This window comes from Triticum aestivum, chromosome 6B, assembly GCF_018294505.1.
Source record: "Triticum aestivum cultivar Chinese Spring chromosome 6B, IWGSC CS RefSeq v2.1, whole genome shotgun sequence".
Lineage (NCBI taxonomy): Eukaryota > Viridiplantae > Streptophyta > Magnoliopsida > Poales > Poaceae > Triticum > Triticum aestivum.
The window spans coordinates 46,700,439-46,724,399 of NC_057810.1; the positions used below are offsets into that span (position 1 = coordinate 46,700,439).

Genomic DNA, 23,961 nt, shown 5'->3' on the forward strand with positions numbered 1-23,961 from the left:
GTAGGTGAACCGGTTTACAATGCAGAGATTGCGACAAGAAATAACGAAGAACAACATGTGTATGTGTGCCAATTACCATGGAAAATGCTCAATTTGTCTGTTTCCAAATGGCCCTTCACACTACAGGAAAGTGACAATCAGTAAAAGTTAAGGTCAGACTTTGGAGAAGGTAAACATGTATTCTACATATGGTTACTTTTATGTACTTTTGGATATATGCATTTTCTTGGGTGACAAAGATGGTGTAGAGGCTCTGCCAGGATTACTTGTAATTTCTGCCACCAATTAAGCTGTTACAAAAGGAGTAACAAATGCAATATCTGTTTTGACCGAGCTGAGTTCAAAATTAACTATAAAAACAGAAATTTACCGATAAGGAAATTTGATAGGTTATGTGTTGTTATCATATAAAATAGCAACAAGACTTCACTACAGAGAGATATTTATGCCTGCATCATGATAGGTCTCCTTCCAAGTTAGTTGACCTGTTTTTTCTATCCCAAGTTTATTGGCCTATTTTTTGTCCTTCCGAGGTTATCATTCTTTTTTTTGTGCATGTTGAACTGGCATATTTAGTGGTGAGTTTGGTGCTTCTATCACTGTGTTCTTCGAGAATCTCATCATATCTCTCTATCCGAGGAATTATATGTTCACTTTCATGGAAAATAACATTTAAGAGAAACTTCATCACAGACGGTCTTGGTTGTGATATTTATAGACTGTCTCCCACAACAGATTATTGACATCACAATTCAGAGAAGCTTTGATTTCACTATATTCTCCCTTTTGAAATTAATATTTTTGTACACAACAACACTACTCATTTTAGTGGAGGAGGCAGCGACTCTGACAGTTTGGAGAGTTAAGATATCTGATTGCAGGGCGTTAGAGGATTTGAGTAGAAGCTGGTGAGCGGTGTCCACAGATTGTACAGCGACCAAGCGGCGGTGAAGAATCAATGTGTGGATCTATCATTACCATATGGACTAGGTATGCAAAGTTATTCCTTTGGTATGCTTTATTGTGGCCATACGGCCTTTTATGTTTCATTCCTTTTGTATTTCTGTCAACAAAAAATGTAGAGCCACACCTTAATTGTCATGGTGATGTTGGATGGCATGGCAGTTGTCCAGTTCTATTATTTAAGAAGTCGACGTGTGTATATCGATCAAAGTGATAATCACAGTAGACTAAAAAGCTTAGAAGTAGAGTTTAAAAGAAAATTCAGAAGCATTGGAGGCTCATGCTTCTACTGTCATGTTTTATGCTCCAGTTAGGAGCGGTGTTTCTAAAATAGAGATTATTGATTTTCACATATATATATAACCTGTGTTCATAGTAGCATTCCTGTCTCATTCGTTGCGCGGCAGCAAGGCATACCTTAATTTGCTTCATGGTGAACTGGAAATGTGCTTTTATGTCAAACTAAAAAAAATGTTGTCTGCTAGCACCGTAATATGTCCATCCATTAACCACTATTTTGTCGAAATACAGGCCTCTGCTTCTGGTTATTACAAGTTAGGTAGTATTTTGGCAGTGATCGGAAACTTCTACACGACTCATCACCATCATGTCCGTGCCCCAGACTTGGGTGAGTGCTCAAGGTATGAAAATAAATGCCGACTAAAATAAGCATGTCTTACAGCAACATTTCTCATGCTTTTAAATGACCATTGTGTTTCTAATTCTATAGGAAGAATTTTGTAGTTCCATTGTTGGATTCCAAGCAGGCAATTCATGATCAGCCTTGTGCAAGCCATGTATGGGGCTGATCTTGATGGCGTCGTCCACATCTTTCGCACCTGGTCTAGCTGCGCCATATCAAGGTCTCCTCCCCTGCCCCTGTTCTTCTCCTTCTCTCTCTCCCTCTCAATCCCCGATGTGTTTCAATTTGGTAGGCTTGGTTCCCTCCCTGATTGTGTGCAGCATCATGGTGTTTGCTTGTTGTTCTAAAATTTCAACTGCATGGCTACTATTGGGTTGGCTTCTTATAAGTTATGGGAGAGAGTGAGAGTGTGGGCTTGGTCAGGGAGATCTCTTTTATTTATTTGCTGGTAGCTGATAGTTTTTCATGTTCCCTTGTGAGATCTTAGTGAAAATAATGATTTTATTTGTTGTGCGTGCGGGCGGGTGCAGAGAAGAAGAACCTCAACTCGGAGCTCTTGTTTCTTCTCAGTATATATGTACAGATTATAAATAAAATAAATATATGTGTCCTTTTTTCCTCTTTCTCTCCTCTGGTTTTACCGCCGAACTGGGTGGCCTTGATGAATGATGTTGGCTTATTTTAGAGAAAATCTTTCTAAATAAATACTTGATAAATGATGTTGGTTTATTTTAGAGAGAATCTTTCTAAGTAAATATACACTGAAGAGAGGTTTCAATTTCCTAATAGTACATGTTCAAATTGTTGTTGTATGTGACCTTAGATAGAAGGATGTACACTTGTGATTATCCCTGTCCCTTTTTGTATCAGAGCTTTGTGCCAAAAAACTGCTTTGGTGCCGAGACAATTACCTTGGAACATTAATCTTGGCTGAAATTGTGCACCTTTACTAGACCAATCATGTTTGTCAGTGTTAAATAATTAGGCACATAATAAGATGAGATCATAGTGTAATCAAGTTTTGTGCCTAAAGAAAATCTTGGAGGCTAACTATGTATAGTAGGCTTATAATGTTTTCTGGGTGCCTTGTGGAATACTAAGATAAAATAAATTTAATTTCATCTTTTATATTCTTTTATGTTAAAGAGGCTACATTGTATCCAGATCACTTAATATTATCCAAAGTGATTCTCTTTCATACATACCAAATTAGTTCCTCGTTGTCCATGAGACGCACTATTTGAATAGTTTGCCTAACATGACATGTCCTTTAGCAGATCCATGCGTTGCAACATGCAAGCAAATCAAATGAAGGAGTGTAGACAAAGTTATATATCAAGCAAATCGGATGAAGGCGTGTGGACAAAGTTATATATCTAACAGTCAACCATGTAGTTTACTATTATGCAGTATGAAAAACAGTGTAAACAAGTTATCTGAGACTAATACTGCTATGGCCTGCTTTTGGTTTCTATCATACCAAACCTTCCTTAGGTATTTCATGTCACATTTTATAACAAATGCGCTGATGGCATGTAGATAGGACCATTTTTTAGATATTTTACAGGGTGATTACTGTTGTGAGTATCTACCAACACCTACTCTTTGAGTAATATCAGATATATTTCTATCCTGAGATATAGAGCAATATCAGATGTTAATCGGAAAAGAGTTATATCAGGGGTTTGATCATTGAACTTTTTTTTATTTCATCCTGATTAAGTTGTCCTGTACATGTGTTAAACTTGCCTTTCTACTAATGCATAATGCAGTTTGACCTTCCACTGCTTGGCCATATCGGTTGGACTGGCACCCTCGCGCCGAGGCGCGTTGCCGATCTAGTAAACAGATGATAGAGAGGGATCTGTGGTAGTGCAGCTAAAGCTGAAGCAGGTACGTATTTTGAAAGAGATGTTTAAAAAAATGAAGGGATTTAATAGGGTGGGTCCAGGCAGTTTGCACGTCCAAAATGACTCGAGTAGATTCCTATCCCAGCTGTACGTCGGGTAGTTTTACATCAAGTTTTTTTTGTTATGGCCACTTCCGTTAGCCGATTTGGTTCTGGTCTCCACGACGTAACTTACCCCACCCAGGTTGTAAAATTACCTCGCATCTTTGTTCCCTAAGGTGGTTTGGTGCGGGACAGATTCATTTTTCTATGCCGTCCCGGCTGCTTCTCTCTTGTGGTCTGGGTGTGCAGCGAGTGGTTTGGCTGGGGTGAGGAATAACTATTCCTCACCCTGGGTGTGTGTGTGTGTCTATATATATATATATATATATATATATATATATATATATATATATATATATATATATATATATATATATATATATATATAAGTGGGTCTCATGCCACGTGTGCATGCTGATAAAAAATACAGCGCCACATCAGCACATTATACGTCTGGTGGATGAGATTATCACCGTATTTGCACGCTTGTGTCAAGTTCTAAACCAGTTTAGCGTATTTTTCAAGTTTAGGCACTAAAGTAAACATCGATGATAAGTTTAAACACCATTGGTGATATTACCTCTAGAGTATATCAAAGCAACTTTCTAAAAGCGGGAGAGAAACACTAGACATCCGCGAAGCTAGTCACGACTCCCTCATCACTCAATTCAAATAATTGGGTTGAGAAACTGACTGCATCACAGGTAAACATTTGGTGCATTGATTTTTTTGTGAGAAATCTTTTGTGCATACTTTTTTTTGCGAGGGTGAAAAGATTTTATTCCAAGTTTATAGGGTTACAATCGAGAGGCACGAGTTCCTCCACACAAGGTGGACTCCTACCTAGCCATACATCAGTAGTACTCTCCGTACGGCTATATAAAGTCAACCGATCTGCTACCCTATTCTGATGACGTTTAATCGTCGAAGGAATAAACTCCCTATCACCCATGAGAAGTTGGATCTCAGCAACTAGATGTCCATAAGAGGAATGGGAAAGACGGTCTCCTTTCAACGCCTGCAGTGCTTCTGAGGAATCTGACTGAACTATGACAGGCAATTCAGAATGTTGAATAGCCAAGGTCATACCTTGCATTAAGGCATGTATCTCAGCCTCCAGAGCGTTATTGCAGTTGAAAATGCATCTGTAGGCTACAAAAATAACACCGCCATCAGTTCGTCACAGGACCATACCCACCGCAGCCGAACCGTCTGAGTCAGGATAAGCGCCGTCAACTGATAAGGCGACCGAACCCACTAGTGGTCTCGGCCAAGGTTGACGAACAACTGCAGCTCGCCGTAACACCGGGGCTTCCTCCTTCAACTGCATCTTTCCTTTCAAAATTTCTTCAGTGGTAAACTTTCTTAACAAATGCAAAGAAGACATGTAGCTCTATAGATACTCTACTGTCACATCGGTGGTTGGAACGGACTTGCCATGAGCCAAGTCTGACCGCAGAGACCAAATCCTCCATATTAGCATAATGGTGCAGTCCCGCATGTGACCATGACAGTTAAGCAGAATATTTAGTAGCCATTCATTGTCTGAATCCTATAGAAGTTCCTGATCAGGGAGATCCCATACTTGGCGCATCTTCGTCCACACCTGACGAGCATGCTCACAAGACACTAGGGCATGGAAGTTTGTTTCTTTCTCCGTACCACAAAGCGGGCAAGTAGCTCGCGTCGAGATGTGTCGATATTTCTTGCACCCGTTTGTCACCAGTGCGCCGGACACAGCTTTCCATGCAAGAATCCGCATCTTTAGGGGAACCTTGGCCTCCCAGACTCGTCGCAGATCGGTCGCTGCCCCCCCGGTACAGCACATGACGCACCCAACCCCATATGCATATGGACAGTCGCAAGCCGGTACGCCCTCCTCTCACTGTAAACCTTCCACTTTTCTCCGGCAACCAAGCGAGGAAATCTTATCCCCTCCTAGGTGGCGTACGGATTTTCAGGATTTCTCGGACATCCATATCCCAAAAATATTGCCGGAGTCTTTGTACATTCCAGGCTCCGGACTCTTCAAGAAAATCAGCCACCCAATGATACCTGCAGGTACCCTTTGGGCTGATAGGTTTGAAATCATGCCCCCTTGGACACTACTAGGGAAATGCTTATACAAAGGATCTCACCAGTAGCGCTTGTTCAAGGAAAGCGCTGCTGCTACATAGCAGTAGCGCTTGGGCAGCATGGGCGCTGCTACTATGATCATAGCAGCAGCACTGAACCTATAAAACGCGCTACTACTACAATTGACAGACCGTTCCAGGTATGCTAGGGATAGTGGTAGCGCTCAGGTTTTGCAAGCGCTACTACTATGCATCTTAGCAATAGCGCTTTTTCCCCGACCAGCGCTACTGATAAATTCAGTCCCCCCCCCCCCCCTCCTAGACCAAAGTTTAGTCCCACCTCGCTCCGCGAAAAGAATTTTTACCACCTTAAATATGGTGCTCCTCAAACCATCACAATCACTTGGTCTTCATTGAACTCTATGTGTAGGATCTGTGGCCGGAATAGGAACCTTAAACCGGCGAAGATTCCTATTGACAATTCAGATTCTGCACAAAAAGATCATTGATGACCAATGTAATTTTTGTTTTTTTACATTCTTAGCCTTATCAGTTGCGCCTTTCTTCAGAAAGCGCTATTGCTAAAATCTGTAGCGGTAGTGCTTTTCTTTAGAAAGCGCTACTGCTATAGATGTTAGCAGTAGCGACAAAGCGCTACCACTAAGGGCCCTTATCCAAATTAACCGGCCCGCGCGCGTCCTCTCACTCTCCCCCTCACACTCTCGTCCATCACCTCTCTGTCGCCTCCATCGCCCTCGCCGTCGTCGCCGTCCTCCTCCTCCACCCCAAGGTCGATCCCTCCCTCCTCCTCCTCCCCCTCCTCTTCCCTCCTCCTCCTCCCTTTCCGGTGCTGGCGGCCCCCTCTTCCTCCTCCCTCTCCGCCGGCGGCCCCTCCTCCTCCTCCCTCTCCGGCGCCCCCTCCTCCTCCTCCTTCCTCCTCCCTCTCCCGCTCTCTCCTCCTCCATCCTCCTCCCTCCTCTCGCCTCCTCCCCCTCCTGCTCTCTCCTCCTTCCCCTCCTCCTGGCCTCCTCCGACACTCCTCCTCCCCCTTTCTGTAAATAGGTTTTTGTTTTTGTTAAATGTAGGTCTTTGTTTTTAGTAAATTTGAATAGAATAAAATATGAAATTGAAAAAAATAAGTAAATGTAGGTCTTTTGAATAGATTAGGAAATTTTTAGAAAATTTGAATAAGTAAATTTGAATAGAATAGGAAATTATAAGTAAATTTGAATAGAATAATTAAATGTAGCTTATGGAGTTTCACTAAGTCCTAAAATGACGATAATAATACTTTTGTTTATATTTTGTTTTTGCAGAAATCAAGGAGCCCGTGCATCATCCCCGCCGTCGTCCCCGTCACCGACCCCCTCCGACCTCGATCGAGGTGACACCAGCCACCCCATGTTGTTAATTTAATTTAGGTGTTTAATCTTAGAATAATGTAGTATGAACCCTAGTTATGATCGAATCATGTTCAAAATGTAGGTTTTTAATTAGGTGTAGTTTATATAATTTAGGTGTAGATAATTTGAATACTAATTTATTTTACGATGTGGTTTTGCTTATTGAATGCTCAAATTGGAAAACTGCTCCATCAAGTTTGAATGCTCATGATGTAGATATAAACATGTATATCTTGTGTTGCTCAAATAGGATATGTGCTTGCCCAAGTGGCCGGTCATGTTTGTAGGTTACACCTCCGAGTGGCCTATGTTTTTCCGGAGTGTTGATTAATTTCTGTTCCGGCAAATTTCAGGCGCTCGATATGTCCTTTTTTTAGAAAGGTCATGCCGGATTTTTTCATGAATTGTGGCATGACTTGTGCTAGAATATGTAGGAAATATCGAGTGGCCTGGATTTTCTAGAAAAATAATTAAACGATATTTCGGGTTGACTTTAAGTCTGTCGAGGCTCCACCATATATGAGAGGACGAAGAATCCCGACTGTTGTCGTGGGGGTCGTTTCTCCTTCTTCTCCTTGTGCCAGACCTTTGTTATGCACTAGGGGAAGGAGGAGTAACGACCATCACTGATGGTTGCAAATGTCAGAGAGGAATCAGTGAAGGAGAGTCCCCACCATATATGAGAGGACGAAGAATCCTGACTGTTGTCGTGGGGGTAGCTTCTCCTTGGTTTCCCGTGTGCTAGAAAATTTGGTGGAACTAAAGTTTAGTCCCACATTGCTAGTTTAGAGGGAGTTGGACCTCTTTATAACATAGGTTTTTTCCTCACTTGTATGAGCATGAGAACAAGAGGGACATCCACGCGCACTCCTCCTCCGCTGCCCGCCTCGCCATGCCTCGCCTCGTCTCGACGCGCCGCGTCGCGGGTTACACGAGAGCTGAAATTTTTTTGCTGTAGTGGATATTGAATACGAACGCTGCACCCCCAAATATCGAGTGGCCTGGAGAACAACACAACCCTCTCGCCTCAGAGTTCCGGACAACTGATCTACTGCTACGATCTTCCCCATCCCGGCTTGCGGCGTGCAACGCAGGTCGGGACAGTAGGCCTCCGAAACCGCACCTTTTGAGTACTGTACGGGAGATGGGTGATAAGACTTTTGGGGAGCGCTTCGCGCGACTACTGACTTCTTCATCATGAATGCCCCGGACTCCGACGACTACTTCCCTGACGATGACTTCGTCCCGACGTCCACGACCTCCTCGACGACATGGCTGGTGAGGACACCGACCCCAAGTCCAGCGCTTCTGTTGCTGCTGTGTCGTACATGTTCTTCCTCCTTCTATTGGAGGTCCTGCTATAGTTCCTTGTTCTAGTATTTTCCCTAGATATGTTAGACTCTATTTCATATATGAAACTTGCTATACTGTCTCCTCTAGATATGTTTAGTTATGATTCATATATGAAGATGATGTTTACCTTCTCTTTGTCAAATCACATGGCTTGTTTTATCTCTACTATACTAGTCATGCTTTATCTAGTATTTCTGTTAATAAAATCATTCGGTAAATTGCTCATATTTCCAACAATCCAAAAACCTTACTATAGGAAATTTACCCCAAGTGGTTTTGCTGCTTCCATGAGACCTCCTATGTTTGAGGGTATCCACTATAAGAGGTGGCGCATGAGAGCCATTCTATGGTTTCAAACCATGAGCTGCTATGACGCCACTCTTGGCAAACCTGAAGGAGAGCATGATGCTCAACAGGCACAAGCTTTTCAGAAAATGGATAATTTGTTTAAGGATGCTCTTTTGAGTGTTCTTGGTGAGAACATAGTTGATGCTTATGCATCAATTGATAATGGAAAAGATATGTGGGATGCAGTCGAGGCCAAGTTTGGGGTCTCGGATGCTGGCACTGAGTTGTACATCATGGAGCAATTCTATGATTACAGGATGATAGAAGAGCGCTCCGTGGTTGTGCAAGCTCATGAGATACAGTCATTTGCTAGAGAACTTGAGCATTTCAATTGTATCCTACCGGACAAGTTTATTGTTGGAGGTATCATCACTAAGCTTCCTCCCACGTGGAGGAACTTTGCTACCTTACTGAAGCATAAGAGGAAGGAGTTTTCCGTTCCGGCTCTCATTGGTACTCTTGATGTGGAACAAAAGGCGAGAGCAAAGGACAACTGTGCTCGAGGTATTGAGGGAGGTTCTAGTGCCAATCTGGTACAGAAGAAAAACTTCCAGCCCCACAAGTTCAAGAACAAGGGCAAGTTTGATGGTAAAACAAAGTTTGATGGGAAGAACAAGGCTATACAACACACGAACTTCAAGAAGAAGAATGACAAGAAGAAAGGTGTTTGTCATGTGTGTGGAGATCCTGATCATTGGGCTCCTAGTTGCCCTAATCGCTATGACAAGTGTCATCTTGGGAAAGGTGGCAAGACCGCTAATGTTGTCATTGGAGACACTGACATGAAGGATGTTGGGTATGGTATATTTCCCACTATTCTTTTAGTATGTCATTCTCATGATTGGTTAATTGACACGGGTGCTAATGTGCATGTATGCGGTGATATTTCCATGTTTTCATCTTATCGGGCCACAGAGACATCCACCGTGCTAATGGGCAACGGTTCAAGTGCTTCTGTTTGTGGTGTTGGCATGGTCGATCTAAAGTTTACTTTGGGGAAGATCATGCGGATGAAGAATGTGCATTATGTCCCCTCCGTCAATAAAAATCTTGTTAGCGGATCTCTTCTGTGTAGAGATGGCTACAAGCTTGTCTTTGAGTCGAATAAATTTGTAATATCCAAGTATGAAACCTTTGTCGGTAAAGGCTATGAGTCAGGAGGCATGTTTCATTTATGCTTGTCAGATGTTTGCAATAAAGTTTATAATCATGTTTGCAATAATAGTGAATCAAATGTGTGGCATTCACGTCTCTGTCATGTTAACTTTGGTTGCATGACGCGGTTAGCAAAGTTGAACTTAATCCCTAGTTTCAACAATGTCAAGTGATCTAAGCGTCAAGTGTGTGTGCAAGCTAAGCAACCTCGTAAGTCTCATGTGACTGTGGAAATGAGAAATCTTGCACCACTAGAACTCATACATTCAGATCTATGTGAAATGAATGGTGCTTTGACAAAAGGTGGAAAGAAGTATTTTATGACGTTAATTGATGACTCCACTAGATACTGTCATGTGTATCTTCTGAAATCTACGGATGAGGCTTTGAACTATTTCAAGATCTATAAAGCTGAAGCGGAAAACCAACTTGATCGAAAGATCAAGAGGCTTAGGTCCGATACTGTCATGTGTATCTTCTGAAATCTAAGGATGAGGCTTTGAACTATTTCAAGATCTATAAAGCTGAAGCGGAAAACCAACTTGATCGAAAAATCAAGAGGCTTAGGTCCGATCGTGGTGGAGAGTATTTCTCAAATGAATTTGATTCCTTTTGTGCGGAACATGGTATAATCCATGAGAAGACGCCTCCCTATTCACCTCAGTCAAATGGGGTGGCTAAAAGAAAGAACCGTACTCTAACTGGTTTTGTTAACGCCATGTTAGACACATCGGGTCTCTCCAAGGCATGGTGGGGGGAGGCGATATTGACGGCATGTCATGTCCTAAACCGAGTTCCCACAAAGAACAAATAGATAACTCCATTCGAGGAATGGGAGTAGAAAAGGTTAAAGCTCTCTTATCTACGAACCTGGGGTTGTTTGGCGAAAGTCAATGTGCCAATTCCAAATAAGCGGAAGCTGGGACCAAAAACTGTGGATTATGTTTTCCTGGGATATGATTTTCATAGCATTGGTTATAGATTCTTGGTTGTAAAATCTAAGGTACCTGACTTGCATGTCGGTGCGATCATGGAGTCGAATGATGCGACTTTCTTTGAAGATATCTTTCACATGAAGGATATGGCTACCTCATCTAATTAGGGGATGCCTAGTTCATCAAATCAGGAACCAGTTACAACTACTGAACCTTCCATTTCGATGGAACACTTTGAAAGTCCTGTGGAGGAGAACAATGAAGTTCCTACTACGAGCAAGAGACAGATGACTGCAAAGTCCTTTGGTGACGATTTTCTTGTGTATCTCATAGATGACACTCCCAATTCTATTTCAGAGGCCTATGCATCTGAAGATGCTGACTACTGGAAGGAAGCGGTCCGTAGTGAGATGGATTCCATCTTGGCAAATGAAACTTGGGAGATAACTGATCGTCCTTATGGGTGCAAACCTATAGGGTGCAAATGGGTATTCAAGAAGAAGCTTAGGCCTGATGATACTATTGAAAAGTACAAGGCACGACTCGTGGCTAAGGGATATACTCAAAAGGAAGGTGAAGACTTCTTTGATACTTACTCACCTGTGGCAAGACTGACCACTATTCGAGTACTACTTTCACTAGCTGCCTCACATGGTCTTCTCATTCATCAAATGGATGTTAAGACTGCTTTCCTAAATGGAGAGTTGGAAGAGAAAATTTACATTGATTCACAAGCTAAAGAAAAAAGTCAAAAGCATTGATTTTTTTTATAGCAAACAGTGCACATGATGTTCACTGTTTACAAAATCATCGATTTGTCATGTGACTGTAGCTCACGTGTCAATTTATTTTCTCATGACCATTTTCACACATGCAATATATATCCGTATTACAATGTTTATTTATTTTCAAAAAAAATTGAACATTGAAACATTTGTTTTGATTTTTTTATCACGAACCCCATGGAGATCGAGCGCTAAAACACAATTTTGTTCAGTAACTGCACAATCTATGATGCTTAGGAATGGTGCGATCGATCTGGGAGCTGGATGCTTTCATTTCGCTTGTTTGCCTCTATTGTCCCATATGTGAGAGTGATGTGATCCTGAATCACAAAACGAGCTCAAGTTTTATTTTGCTTCTTCGGCTCTGTTTTTGCCCCGTCTATATATCAAAGTGATGTATTGTTCAAGGCACTAAACGGGTCGTGTGTTTGTTGACATACAGTCCTCCTCTTGAGCACCTTATGCGCCACTTAGCAAACGCAGTGGTCACGCGCCTCCACTCATGGGCCGGCCCAATCAGCAGGCGAGCGCTTGTCGTGATGCATGGTTTTTTTTCGGGTTCTCTAGTCGCTCGGCTCATAGTTAACATGTCACACATTACCGGGTGGGGTTGACCAGTCCATGGTTGACCATTGAATTTTGAGAAAAAATGTGAATTTTCAAATAGAAAACATGAAACTAAAAAAACTTGTTCACGAATTTGGAAAAAATTACATGAATTCCTAAAAATAAAAACTTCAAAAAAGAAAAAAAGTTCAAAACATTTAAAAAATTCATCAAATTTGCAAAAGTTCATGAAGATTGAAAAAGTAATCAAATTTGAGTTAAACTTCATGGATATGAATAAAGTTCAAGACTTGGAAAGTTCATAATGTTGAAAACGTTCATAAAATGGGAAAATTTCATGATTTTTTTTAAAAATCATGAAGATTTGAAAAAATTATAATTTGAAAAGGTTAATGAAATTTGAAAGACCTCACGGATTTTAAAACATGTTCACGAAGTTGAAAGGGAAATTCACAAAAAAAATGAATTTTTAAATTGTTTGCGAAAATTGTGAAAAGTTCACAAAATTGATAAAACAAAAAAAGAAGAAAACAAAACAAAACAAAACGGACAAAAGAAAAAAAATGAAAAAAATAAAAAAAATCGGCATAACAAAACTGTCCTTGGGCCGGCCTAGCTAGCTACCAGTGTGGATGGGGGGGTGTTGAAACGCCTTTAAGTGGCGCAGCGGGCACCAAATAGGATTCAGCAGCACTAAACACCCTGTCTTGGTTGATATCAACCACTAAACACCCCTAGCCCACTCAAATCAAGAAATGCGCATTAAAAGCCCATATGCATTGGCATTCACACAACATTGGAGAAAACAAACACAATTGAAAAACACTTAATGAAATAAGCAACCTTTAACTGATAGCTTTGGGGATACAATAACATGACAAGGCATGCCTCCTCTTCTTATATACATAGGATGCAAAAAAAAAAAGTTAAGTAGCCATGTACATAAGGAGTATTTTTTTTTTCGAAACGGAGGCAAAAGATTTGCCTCATCGATTAATTAAGAAGAGAATAGTGTTTACATGTGCCCCATATTACATACATGAATGGTTATTCTCGGTAAATTATCGTCCCTAGTTGCTTGGCACCCTCGGTGATTCACAAATTTGCGTTGGATATGATGTTAGTTAGCAAGATCGGTGGTGGCGCCCTTTTGTTGCGCGGAAAACCCACGTTTTTCTCATTCCACATGGTTCAAGTAACAATATGGTGAGGGATTCCATTGCCTTCCTATAGGGAGTGCTCCATTGGTGCTCTTAGACCACCACGCCTTGGCGGTTTCCTCCAAGTGCCAGTTTGGAGTGTCCATGTTCTCAAGATGAAATTTAACAATGTCCACATAAGGAGTGTACAAGAAATGCTAGAAGCTCTCCGGTACAGATAGTTAAAAGTAAATCCCATGCATGCATCAAATATGACAGATCACAGATATGAAGTTTTGCAATCCATCAAACCGCAAGAACATACAAAAACACTATTCTCTATGAGACATCATGAAATATGTTGACAAGTACATCATGAAATATGTGCCTAGTTTTATACAGACATCATGAAAGACAGCCGTATAAAACTGGTAATTCATTACATACGTTGACAAGTACACATCAGATAACAAATAATATCCAAGTCGCAATCCAAGCATGCATCATTCTGGTCATTCAAAGAATTCGATTTGCATACGTTCAATGCTACCGTACTCTATGCAAGTATCGTTGTTGATCCTTCGAACCTACCCAGAGGTTCCGGCCGGATTTTAGGAAGTGGGCGATTCATTTTTGTATTTCTACTCCGGATAACTATGAGAAGAAATAGGTAGATAAACGTGCGTAATCAAGGCGAGGTGCGAAGAACTAGAATACACTGTCTCCAGCTGGAAACGAGAGCTACGTCCGTGCCACTAGCTCAGAAACGCTACGTCCGTGCCACTAGCTCAGAAACGGACGAGCCTGCTGCCCATTTGGTCTACAGTTTCTGGCCGGCCGGCCGGTGCGCGCGTGCTACAAGCCAAAACCCTAGTTGACGGGGTGATGGAGAACGGGAGCAACAGTACAATACAGTTGGGAGATGGGAGTAGGACACATTTGTAGCATCGATCCGTGACAGCACGCCAGTAGTTGTGGTTGGCCATAGCGTGCGCAAGTGGTGTACTGCTTGGACACCATCAGGTCGCATATAGGAGTAGTATGTTTCGGTTCAGTCACGCCTCGAAGTCTCAAGAGCGAAACACAAAGGTTTGTGCGCATTTCGCTTACATGCATGCATGCATGTGCGTCAAACTCGCCCTTGCAATTTTATTAGGTTTGGTTGACCTACTGATCCGGATGTACCATGCATTCATGAAGCTTTATTTTCAATACTTTACGTAGGGAATACACTCGCGCAAGCTCCATAGGTTTTGAGTTAACGGTTTGCTGTATCACATGTAGGCCTCTGGCAGTTGGATGTAAAACCGTGGAGGGGGTCTTCCCCTTTCTTCTATGAACATATGATACCTATGCTTGTGTGTATTCTAGAAGAAGAAAAAACTGCTCCGCCCAGCCGGGTTTACAAGACAGTCAGAGCATCTACAGTGGGGCACATCAAACCGTCCCCAAATGCCTGGGCAAGACAGCCGGTCACTGACCGGTCAAAAAAAATTTGACTCACCCGGGCGCCTCAAACCTGCGCCAAACGCCCGTGCCATCATGCACTCTTCATATCTAGCCCAAATGTAGGAGGGTTATGAGGCGACCTGGGCACTTCAGCCACGTCAGCCCCACACACCACCGACCCCACAAATATCCCCTCCGATGAACCCTAGATCGCAGTTCGCTCAGTCTACTCCACTCTCTCTGTCGACTCCTCTTCCGGTCCCTCTCCATATCGGACCCATCATGAATGACCGCAGCAGCTCCGGCTCCGGCGGCGATGAGAGTGACGTCGATGTGTCACTCTCCACATCGCATTGCGTCGCTCACATCTAGATCAGCGCGACAGTAGCTCGCAGAGCAACGTGCTGGCCTCATTCGCCCGTCGTCGCAGTGCGGGCGACGTTATTGTGCCCTCACGTCTGGCGCGCAACACCGGTGGCAGTGCTGCCTGCTCCGCCCCAGTCCAGGTACCCCCCCCCCCCAACCATACCCCTCATTTACCTCCGGAGGGCGTCTACGGACACCGTTGGGTCGTTGTGTCCTCGGCGGCGCCAGGCCGGTTGAAGATGCCCGAGTCAGAGGCGCGGGCCGCATGGTGCGAGTGGCAACACGCGAGGGAGAGGTTGGCGGCGGGCCACGTGTTGGCAAGGCGTCGCGCAGACACGCGCACCGGTCGGTCCCAAGGACGCGCTCATCGCGTCCGTCCTCTGTCACTCCCTTACAACGTCAGAGTTGAATGTCTGGCGGCTCTAGCGGAAGAATGCCAAAGCGCTCCAGCTCGCCATCGAGGTGTCGAAGAGCGAGGCATCGGTGAAGGCGTCGGCGAAGTAAAGGGCGAGGAGGCACGCCGAGGAGCAAGAGAGTTTGCTCCGGAGGCTTGCCAAGGTACAGATCGACCTGTCGGATAACGATGACGATGGATCAAGCTTAGAAGACAATGACGACGACCCTCCGGTGGCTGACGCCTACACCGATGACCAACGAAGCACCACCGACCATAATGGGAAGTTGGCGGGAAGGAAATGGTGATTTCCTCCGTCCTTCCGTATCTAATTTAGTTTTTATCTTACGTTTACGTATGGTCCGATTGAAACTGTAGATTTTGGTCGTCCGATTATAGTTTATGCATGAATTATGCCAGATTTAAGTAGATTTGGTTCTAGTTCATTGATCTACTTAGGTTTATTTTCATACGTGCATTGCATTGGTATGAAGGACCAAAGGTTAGATACATGGGTGGGGGCGCACTAAAATGAGGACTGCACGTTCAGTGTCTGCGGGCGTTTGAGGGGCCATACCTGGTGTCACTCTTGCAGGTGCTCTCATAACTCAGAATCCCAAGATGTTGCGCCGGTCCGTAATATAACACGCATTGATTTTGTCAAAATCAATTTTCATAAACTTTGATCTTGTCATACCAATATATACCATATAAAAATTTATTTCATGATGAAATCTAAGTATACTGATTTAATATTATAAATGTTGCTATAAAGTATACAAACTTTGTCAAAGTTTATATATACCCATGGCACCACTAAGAAGGATAGCATGCCTGATCATATATCTCCGAAATACATAAAATACCTAGCATTATATACAGAAAGCAAACCAGGCATAACCAGACCAAGTTTAGAATCTACTATACCAAAATATTCAAACTATAGTACGGCCAAGAGTCAAATATCAAAGCATGGTCATCAAGGAAATAGGATACCCATTGATCCAAACGAGCAACATCTGAACCATAATCCCCTCAAATAAATCTAAAAATATACTATATCAAATACAGGGATATCCCGCCAACACTAAACAACAATCCTAGCAATATAGTAACAAACTATAACAATTAAACAAGCATAATCAGGAAGTAATCATAAACTAACAACAAGTTAGCCATGGAAACATTACCACGTTAAACCACAAACCTAGTCATTAGCTCAATGACCGACAATGTACAACCATAGCATTCGGGGGGGAGAGAGAATCCAAAATGGCGGCTAGCTACTTATGGTTTGGATTCGGCACGATTTATACTATATATGTCACTAAACCTGTGACGTACGTTTGGACTGTCAATGGATTGGCTGTGCCACCATTTATGTGCACGAATAATAGCTCATCACAGGAGGTACATCACAAGTGACCTGGAAAAAGTACATTTCTATCACTAGTAAGTTTCTTTCGTAAGCCTGGTCATCGGTTATGACTTCGACTAACGGGCTTTGTTATGCCTAGTGACTGATCACCAAAGGTTTATTATGAAGTAGAGTTTATTGTTCTACACAGTATGGACTATTGGTTACTATATTTGTTAATAACATGGACTACACTTCTACAGTAATGTGTACTATATTTTTATAGCAGTCTAATCAATTTGTAAAAACAATATAAAATAATTTTAGATATATAGCAGTCAATTTGGTTTTGAAAGTCGACACCATTAATTCCTATAGGGAGTCTACTATGTGTATGGACAGAGTAAACTATATTTTTGGACGTATACATATCACATTTCTCTATAGTTGCCTTTTCAATAATATGAATAATAAGATTGTAATAATAATAATATAAAAAATATAAAATTCATAACCAATTCTCCTTCTATTGATTCTTTTCCAGTTGAGATGTATGGATCCATCTGTCCACATACATAGATCTTGTTCATGGATTAAGAAACTGTGCGAGAACTCTATGTGCCTCCATCATTCTATGAGTCGCTTCCTTTTGCTTATGGCACCCCCACTCCCTTTGTCAGCATCTACTAATTTGGAACTCTATTTGAAAGCTGCCCATTTACATATGTTGTTTGATCAAAAACATGAGTTGCAAATATACTGCTAAAGTGTGTTTGTGAGCTGTTGAGATTAATAGAAACAGGCTACCATTTGATTTCGACCACAAAAAACTCTTATTTGGCATTCTGACATGTTGATACTTGCAAGAAGCACTTCAGTCTTCAAGCAAGTCAGAAGACTCAAATAGAAAGAAAGAACAAAACCAGTAGTATTAAGGCCTCCATGCTTAGTTTTAGAAGGAGTTCACTAGCTAGTAACCGAATAAACACTTGATATGGACTTGCTTCCCACTGGTACTCTTCCTCAATAGAAAATAAAGGAGTGACAATCACCATAATTAAGGACCAACATTCTTGTTATTATGAAAAAATTGGGAGTCAAGGAATGCATTTGCCTTCAGTGGAGAAAATCATACTTCATGACTCACTATTAGGATCATTATTCATGACTTATCCCTCTTTGGTTGTTCAAAAAACATCTATTTGCATTTAGTTACAGATGTAAATCAACTTAGTCTTTTCATGCATGTCATCTCGTCAAATTAATATGCTGAAAGAATGTTATATTTTCCACAAAAGAGAAGGAAATAGTGTTTATGTGCTGAAACATAGTTCATAGTTGTACTTCAAAACGTGTATTGCTCTCGATCCCTTTTCAGTCCAACATCTTATGTCGAGCGTGTACTCTGTATCTATCCTCTTTCGGTGGATGAAGCATTATTTGGACCTTGGGGCGCTTAGGTATGTGGAAAGAGGGTTGGAGTTGACTAGGTGATGTGGCAACCACGGTGGCATAACCTGGTTCTCACTAAGGAGTATCACTCTAACCCAAGATATCACAATCAAGGTTCATGGTGGATCAAAATCCAAATTTGATTCCAGATAAATGAAACAACTGTTACTGGTTTCATCTTTGTATGTCTCCATCGAGGTTCATGGTGGTGTTCTATGAAGGTTTTATTTTCCACAATCAAGGATTCAATTGGTAAGTTGGTTTCAAATAGTTGTATATGTTTTTGTGTTTGCCTCATTTTGAAGAGTTTCATAGGTGTTATAGTGAGTTTCAGAGATTGTTAAATGGATCCCCCTTTTTCCTTTGTTTTAATGAAATTTCGGGGAAGTTCCAAATATTTCATCTCAATTCAATAGAAGATATACTATTAAATTTTGCAGACCTATAGCAACATTAATTCACCTCTCACCCCACAAACAAAATGGAACTTGCCTCCCAGGGAGAGGATTTGTGGCATGCAAGTGCAGGGTCACGTATGTCCCTAGTGCTCTCTTTTTTATTTTGGCTTCCGATTTTCAATGTTTTATATCTTTTAAAACAAAATTCCAAATAAGTTATGTTTTCATATTCATGTTTCTCGTGACCAGCGCTTTCAAATAAGATCCATTTTGAATATATTTTGACTACTTTTAAAAAATATGTTAAGTTTCAATGTTGAAATTTAGTACGAGCAACTGATAAAAAATCAATTATTTTGTGTTTACGACCAACAGAAAAAATTTCTTGAAATTATCTCTCTAAAACTTGTTGAAACTTGATTGTTTTAGATGCAAAAACTGCAAGTTTCGTCCTTGAAACTTAAAAGTTTTTGAGAGATTTTCTTTCTATTGTGCCCTCGTGCGGGATTAAACTACTGTGTGGATCGTGAGGCAAAACGAACAGGCAGCAGGTCTTGGCAGGTGAGTGCTCCCGCACTCGCGTGCGCCTGCGCATATCCGTTTCCTCCCACTATGAATACACTTTGAACACTGCTCTAATGGTTCTTCAATTATCCTTTTTTTCTATTCCTTTATGTTCGTTTGCCCGGAATTGTTGCCATCATGTCTTGATTACATATAAACATCACGGCCTACATCCTTCTCTGCTCCCATGTCCTATCACCAATTTACATAGAATTAGTGGGCTGAATATGATCTTTATCCATCAAGATCGGCAACCACATGCTATTTTTATATATATATAATTTCTCACATATATACTCCAAATGCCATTTGCTAGTGACAGATGAGCAACATATATATAAATAAAGACAGATCAGTTTTTGGCATCTACAAAGAGATGCATTGCTCTTAGTCAACCAGAGAAAGAAACCACGTGGAACCTGTCATACTTTTCCACAAGCCTAGCGGCCTAACTTTGACCATTCTACATGCATCTCATGCAACTGACAGAAGAGTGCTAATATAAATAGATGGCTCGTGCCCGCCATAGTTGGGCAAAGCCACTGAGCTAGCAATCCTTACAGTGAAGAACACACTGAGCCAAAGTACGTAGCTAGATAAGTTTGCGAGCCATGGCTTCCAACTCCACCTGTAGGGCATGGCATTGCTTGCTTGCCCTCTTCCTCCTCGCCTCGGCCGCGTATGGGCAGCTCTCACCGTCGTTCTATGCGAGGAGCTGCCCGACGTTGCAGCTGATCGTGCGCGCCACCATGATCAAGGCGCTCCTCGTTGAGCGCCGAATGGGCGCGTCCCTCCTCAGGCTCCACTTCCATGACTGCTTTGTTCAAGTAAGTAGCTAAACTAAACCTTTAAGCAAACATAGTTATGTCGATTGATTTACAGTAATTTTCTTTTCACAGAGAAGGTCAGATTAATGCGGGAATTTTGTTATATGTATGTATATATAGGGCTGTGACGGGTCCATTCTCTTGGATGACGTGGGTAGCTTCGTGGGCGAGAAGACGGCCGCCCCGAACAATAACTCGGTGCGGGGCTACGAGGTGATCGACGAGATCAAGCGGAACGTGGAGCTGCTCTGCCCTGGCGTCGTCTCCTGCGCGGACATCGCTGCTCTCGCAGCACGGGACGGCACGTTTCTGGTACGTACATAAAATCAGTGGACATTTGGCACAGTGCACGTACAAGTTTTTAATGCTGACAACAAGTGTCTTGGATCAGCTAGGGGGGCCCAGCTGGGCGGTGCCGCTCGGCCGGCGCGACTCAACGACGGCCAGCCTGACCGAGGCGAACGCCGACCTCCCAGCTCCCTTCTTAACCCTGGACGGGCTCGTCATGGCGTTCGACAAGAAGAAGCTAAACCCGCGTGACCTCACGGCGTTATCCGGCGCGCACACTATCGGCTTCTCTCAGTGCCTCAACTTCCGCGACCACATCTACAACGGCACCAACATCGACCCGGCATTCGCCACACTGCGCAAGCGTACCTGCCCCGCCCAGCCCCCCAACGGCGACATGAACCTGGCGCCGTTCGACGTGCAGACGCAGCTCGTCTTCGACAACGCCTACTACCGCAACCTGGTCGCCAAGCGCGGCTTGCTGAACTCCGACCAGGTGCTCTTCAACGGCGGCTCACAGGACGCGCTGGTGCGCCAGTATATCGCCAACCCGGCGCTCTTCGCCTCCGACTTTGTGACGGCGATGATCAAGATGGGGAACATCACACCGCTGACTGGAACCGCCGGCCAGATTAGGCGCAACTGCAGGGTCGTCAACAGCTGATTCGTCCATCGTCTCGCCATATATACGTGTTACATATGGGCGTAAAATGAGTGCGTAAAGTTAGGTTGGTTACGTCTACGTAGTAATCACCTAGCATGCATGGCAGAATAAGCGGCAATGCTACACGTACAAACAATTTACAGGCTTTTACAGGATGGTTGACCTTGATTGGTCAATAGGTGAGCGGGGCGGCCCACCCCCCTGAAAATTAGGTGGGAGAGATTTGTGATTGGTTGTTAGATGGAACGAGCGTGTAAAAGCGTGTAAGTCTTTGTATGTCTAGCATTTTTGCAGAATAAGAGCCGTTTGGTTCAGATAATGCCTGGATTGAGTAACCTTCCAACTCCAGGGTTGTAAGATACATGCTTCATCATGTAAGTATCTCCGATCGTATGCATGCAGTGCTATAATGGAAACCAAGAATGCATGGTCTTTTATGCAACACTCGTGTGAGATTTGCGACAAAACTGTGAGAGAAAACAAATGTGAAGAGAGATTTTTTTTTTATCTTTCTTTTTTCGAGGCGACTCTTTGGTTTAATTTTACTAGCTAATTGCCCATACGTTGCAACGGGTGTATACATATTTTAGTGGTTCAACATCAATTTTGTGCTACAGATACCTTACACACACCATATTCTAAATTTTGGTAAGATATAATTTCATTTAGGTATGGGCAGGGGAAGGTAAATAATGCGGAGAAAAAATACGAGCAAGGAGGTGAGGCTAACCGGTGGGAGGAGACGTATGTGATAAAAGGGGATTGACCGGAGTGGAGGTGACGAAACGAACTCCCCAATAATAGAGATTAAGACGAGTGTACTGACGCAAGCCCCTTTTATGAATCACATACAACTACCAATAGCAGCCAAGAATACTAGAAATAGCCAATAGGTCTCGGCTCCCATATAATTGCGCCTGATTTAAATAATAATAATAATTTAGAAATTGCATAAAAATACAAAATTTCTGAAAATTCTTGGAAACAAGAATGGTATGGCTTTATACTCATATAAAAAGTTTCACCAAGGAGTGACTTCTGTGGACTCTAGGACAAAAACAAAACAAATTGGTTATTACAAAATTGTGAATTGTGACATTTATATAGTGTTGATTTTGTTTTATTTCGCCTAGAACACCATGGAAGCTAGTCATTCCTTCGTGAAACTTTTCACATTAGTATAACACTATGACAAATTTTAGCTATATTATTATTGTTTCCAAGAACTTTTAGGATTTGTTGACTAATTTTGTAATTTTCAACATGTATTTTGAATCTGTGTGCATTGGCACCCGAGACCAAAAGATCCACGCTAAGGAAAATATTTTTCTTCTACCACATCAGCACAGTCACCGTTCCTCCCCACCACACCTTTCCTTTTCTGGGCCGCACGAGCACCGCTCATCTTATTTGTGGACCTGGATTGCATAGCAAGAGGCCTAGACCGAATAACTGATTGGCCCTAAACCATACCATGTTAACGAATTGCTTCCTCTATCTTAAAATATAAGACCTGTTTTTAGGCTAAACAAGCCTAAAAAATTCTTCTATTTTAGCACCGAGGTAGTAGTAATTTCAAAATACTACACGACAGAGCAGATCTGCGATCAGAGCCAAATCATTTAGGGCCCTCGTATGAAGAAACAAAGGTTGCACAGAGAATAGTTAAGCTAAACAATGGGAAACCGTAAAAAAATATGTAACGTTCCGTTTCCTACCCTGCATGCATTTGTCTTCCTCCTTGGGCCGCCATCTCCCACTTAACCCACCTTTGATTATTTTTTGGGGGCCACACGCAGTACAATCCCACCCGGCTATGTCTTCTCCCTTCAGGATAGCCCCAATGCAACCTCCACCAACGACACTGTTTCTCGGTGATGCAATGCGCTGCCATTCCCATCGGCGCCTCGCCAGTTGTCCCCTCCCTGATAAGAGATCCACCCCTAATGAGGGTGATGGTGCCATGGCCTAGGTGGTCCTCGCTATGTCGGATTCCGGCCTGGTGGGTCGGGCCGAGGACCCCTATGTCGGTTCCATGCTGGGCCATGTTGGGCGTCAGATGACATGTTATGTGAGTACTCCGTAAAACCTGACGTACAAGCCGAAGATACTGGAGCCGTGGAGGACTCTACCTCCACCGACGTAGCTGACTAGGGTCTGTAACCCTAGGACCCCTGATATGGTATATAAGCCAGGGTCAGGCTCGTCAAGAGCATACATACAATCCCTTCATATTAACATATACTTTATACACAACCCTAAATATACACGAATAGGAGTAGGGTATTACCTCTATCATGAGGGATCGAACCTGGGTAAAACTGTGCTCCTGTTACCATCCAGCCTATTCTCCTTCCCGAGATACTCTACCAAGGGATCTGCCAGAATCTACTCCGACAGTGGTCGCCCAAGCAAGTTGGCTATCTGCTTTGACAGATCAAGGCCAAGGTGGACTTCCCCACTCCGGAGGTAGACGGGCAGCCGTAGCCTGACTATGTGTGGATGCTTTTGAGGATGATTTGTTGAACTTGCTTTAATCTCGGCAAACGAATATGATGTGCAGCTCGGAGGCGACTGAGGTACTCATTACCCACAAGTACAGGGGGTCGCGGCAGTCTTTGAGGGTAGTATTTTACCCAAATTTGTTGATTCAACACAAGGGGAGCCAAAGAATATTTATAATTCAAAGCATTGAGTTGTCAATTCAACCACACATGAGAAATCGCTTTCTTGCAATAATTTATTAGTAGCAGAGTAGCAGTAAAGTATCAATAATAGTAACAAGTGGGGCAGTAGCAAATAAACGGTGACACTAGTAGAAAAGCCTAAGCATGGATTAGCGATGGGATGTTCAGATGATGTTCAATATGCAACTGTTACGACCT

The 23,961-nt window shown here is 42.6% G+C and overlaps 1 protein-coding gene across 1 annotated transcript; it reads left to right on the forward strand.

Moving 5' to 3' along the window:
- The first annotated feature begins 19,814 nt into the window (after positions 1-19,814).
- LOC123135651 (peroxidase 70) lies at positions 19,815-21,399 on the forward strand. Its single transcript, XM_044554824.1, has 3 exons — positions 19,815-20,124; positions 20,245-20,436; positions 20,516-21,399. Exons 1-3 carry the CDS (start codon positions 19,909-19,911, stop codon positions 21,074-21,076), a joined length of 969 nt encoding a protein of 322 aa, XP_044410759.1. The 5' UTR covers positions 19,815-19,908; the 3' UTR covers positions 21,077-21,399.
- The last annotated feature ends 2,562 nt before the right edge of the window (positions 21,400-23,961 follow it).

Excerpts from the sequence above, each read along its gene's own strand:
- LOC123135651 (XM_044554824.1), top strand. The coding sequence starts at position 19,909 with ATGGCTTCCAACTCCACCTGTAGGGCATGGCATTGCTTGCTTGCCCTC. Across the intron at positions 20,125-20,244 it reads TCCATGACTGCTTTGTTCAA|GGCTGTGACGGGTCCATTCT; the intron begins GTAAGTAGCTAA and ends ATGTATATATAG. Across the intron at positions 20,437-20,515 it reads CACGGGACGGCACGTTTCTG|CTAGGGGGGCCCAGCTGGGC; the intron begins GTACGTACATAA and ends GTCTTGGATCAG.